Source organism: Aptenodytes forsteri, unplaced genomic scaffold (assembly GCF_000699145.1).
Source record: "Aptenodytes forsteri isolate BGI_AS27 unplaced genomic scaffold, ASM69914v1 Scaffold53, whole genome shotgun sequence".
In the NCBI taxonomy this organism is placed as follows: domain Eukaryota; kingdom Metazoa; phylum Chordata; class Aves; order Sphenisciformes; family Spheniscidae; genus Aptenodytes; species Aptenodytes forsteri.
In genome coordinates, this window is record NW_008795909.1 from 664472 (window position 1) to 667420 (window position 2949).

At 45.1% G+C, this 2949-nt stretch overlaps 1 protein-coding gene across 1 annotated transcript; it reads right to left on the minus strand.

Moving 5' to 3' along the window:
- Positions 1 to 659: 659 nt before the first annotated feature.
- On the minus strand, positions 660 to 2638 carry LOC103903202 (polypeptide N-acetylgalactosaminyltransferase 4). Its single transcript, XM_009284353.2, has one exon. The coding sequence runs from the start codon at positions 2636 to 2638 to the stop codon at positions 887 to 889; it is 1752 nt and encodes a 583-aa protein (XP_009282628.1). The 3' UTR covers positions 660 to 886.
- Between the last annotated feature and the right edge of the window lie 311 nt (positions 2639 to 2949).

The following is a 2949-nucleotide window of genomic DNA, read 5'->3' on the forward strand; positions in this document are numbered from 1 at the left end:
ACACAGAGGCAATGTAAATATTAAATATATAGCTAAGAAACAGCAGTAGCTAATGCAATTCTGTGCTTTCTTTCCTTTTCCATTACCTTTAAACAGAATTCTTACTTGTAGCCATCCCTATTTCTTCCCATTTGTGGTACCACCAGCATGTCCTTGGTTCCACTGCTACCACACTCTTCTCTAAACGCACGAGAACTCCTGACTCACCCTCATGGAGGTAAGTTTTCCAGAATAGGCAGAAGACTGCAAAACAGTGCCAAAGCCCATCTACTAAAAAAAAAATTCCTTTTCTTCAATGCAATATAGCTAGTTGTCACCCTGAAACCCTTAAGAGCATGTAAATTCCCAGAAAATTGCAGAATACTACAATGCTTGAGATTCAACTTTCCACATCAATGTCGATTCAATCACATGCTACTGTAGCATTACTTAGGGAGTTAGATACATGTTATAATGTATCTGCAACATAGGTCAGTTAATTCCACTGCAAGAACCTTAACTTTTACTTCTGTAAGTAAAGATTCTTTACTTTCATGTAACATTAACTTGCAGGTTTAATGCTTTTTTTTTCTTAAAAAAAAAAAATTATCACTCAGTCCACTCTAAAGCCTTTGTTTTACCATAATCAAGACAGACCAAAGTAAGAAAATAATGGATCAAAATTTTACAAAAATAAAAGGCATTAGATCTGTATTCAACGTTTTAGAAACTAAACCCCGGTATTTACTTTTGCTTTCTGTACAGTTCACCACAGCAGATATAGTTTCTACACCACTACAGACGCATCTGAAGACATTCCAAGGTATACAAGCAAATGTCACTATCTGCTCACAGATGTAAAAACCTTGGAGATCACAGTCCATTCCATTCATACTACCAGCAGTGATTATTTCTCAAATTTCCAAATCTGATTCTTATCTGCAGCATTACAAGTTCTCATTTGCACATCGGCACGCCCCTCAATTGTACGATAAGCAGTAAGGCACTTTCCCGAATGAGGATGATAAATAGTCCCATCTTCTTTGAAATGCCATATAATAATTTCTGGGATAGGAGATCCATCTTTTGGGCAGCTCCTCATACCTATGAAGTCTTCATGCTCAGGAACTTCAGCACATAGCTCAGTTACAGAGTTAAATCTAATCTCCTTATTTGACGTGTATTCAAAAAATTGATTGCCTCCCTGACCATGACATCCGAAGAGAGAAAGGTGAGACCCAGTAGGATTATGTTCTGGTAAGACGTAGTCGAGGCATTCTGAAGCTATTCCTGCGCTGCGGATAGCACCATGCCAGCCAGGACGATCTTCCGGTACATGCAACTCGGCAAATATGTTCTTTAAATACCAGTTAAAACTCCTGCATTTCAAACGCTCTCTTAGTATCTTTCTTTCAGAAATATCTCCATAGTTTTCTTTTCTTGCTGAAGGATTTCTGTTGTAAAAGTGCTCTTTGTAGTCATCCATCCACACCTCAGCAGCACGTGCTGTGTTCTGAAGGAAATTCGGTCTAGCATAGGGCGCACGCTTTGGAAACACATGGCCTACATGGGAGCACGGATGAATTTCCAACATGCCTCCACACTGCCAAACCCTAAAGGATAATTCCAGGTTCTCCCCTCCCCAAACATCCATTCCTGTATCGTAGGTACCCAGGTACTCAAAATACTTCTTGCTGACAGCAAACAAGCCACCAGCCATAGTTGGGGATCTGATTGGGTCGGTTTCAGATTTGCGCCTGAGACGTTCATGTTTAGGCACCGAGTGCCACTGGAATGTCAGCCGCCAGTCAAACCCCCCAATCATGGGCTCTGCTGTTTGCATGTAGTATTCAAATGTTTTCCAGTCAATGGTGTCAATGACAGGACAAATAATAACAGTCTCATTCTCAGCAATCCTTTCGAGCAGTGGTTCCAGCCAGCCGGAGACACATTCACAGTGACAGTCTAGAAATGTGAGGACATCACCAGTAGCAAAGGTAGCGCCAATTAAGCGTGCACGAACCAATCCTTCTCGTTTGTTGGTTCTTATCAAACGAACTCTTTTCAGATTGCTTATGTATTTTTCAAGTTCAGTCTTCAAATACACTTTATCACTCAAGTCATCCACCAGTATAATTTCTTTTAGAAGCACCGAAGGTGATGTTTCAAGAACACTATGTATCGTCCGCAGCAACGTTGACCAGGCTTCATTGTAAAAAGCGATTATAACAGATGTCGTGGGCAGTCTCCTGTAGTCGTAGGATTTAGTTTTACAGCCACTCAGTCGATTATCTTCAATGTGCCGGTGGAGAGAGATTTTATCACTCAAATAAATATTAATTGCATACTTCTCAATCAGCTCTTCTTCCTGTTTCTTCTCCTCAGGACTCAGCTGCAGGCGAGAGGGCTTACCCCATTCTCCTGGGGCATAAGGATCAGGCGGGGATTTGTCATAAACTGGACGAGCCAAATCCACAGCTGCTTCTGCTCTGTCAGAAAACCGCCTCTCCCATTTCCCTTTGGTGATGCTCTCCCCGGCGAGGGAGGCACCAAAGGAAGAAACGGACAGCTCGACCACAAAGTAAGCGATCATCAAGAAGCCGAGAAACACGCAGCTTTTGCGGACCCACGTCCATCTTCTTGCCAGACGGATCCTCATCGTAGGCGATTAAAAGCAACCCCTAGCAGAGAGAAGCTCCGCGAACTACTGCTGGCTCCCCCCCACGCCCCCAGGACGGAGGGGGCTGCAGGCACTCCCCGCTCCGGGCTCGGGCCCCGCGCGGGAGCGGGGCAGCAGCGGAGGCCCGGAGCAGCCCCCCGGCCTCGGCGCTCCCCTTACTTCCTCCTCCTCCTCCTTCCTAGCAGCGGAGGCACGGAGCAGCCCCCCGGCCTCGGCGCTCCCCTCACTTACTTCCTCCTCCTCCTCCTCTCTCGCCGCGGGACAAACCCCTCCTCCCTCCTCGTGGTTTG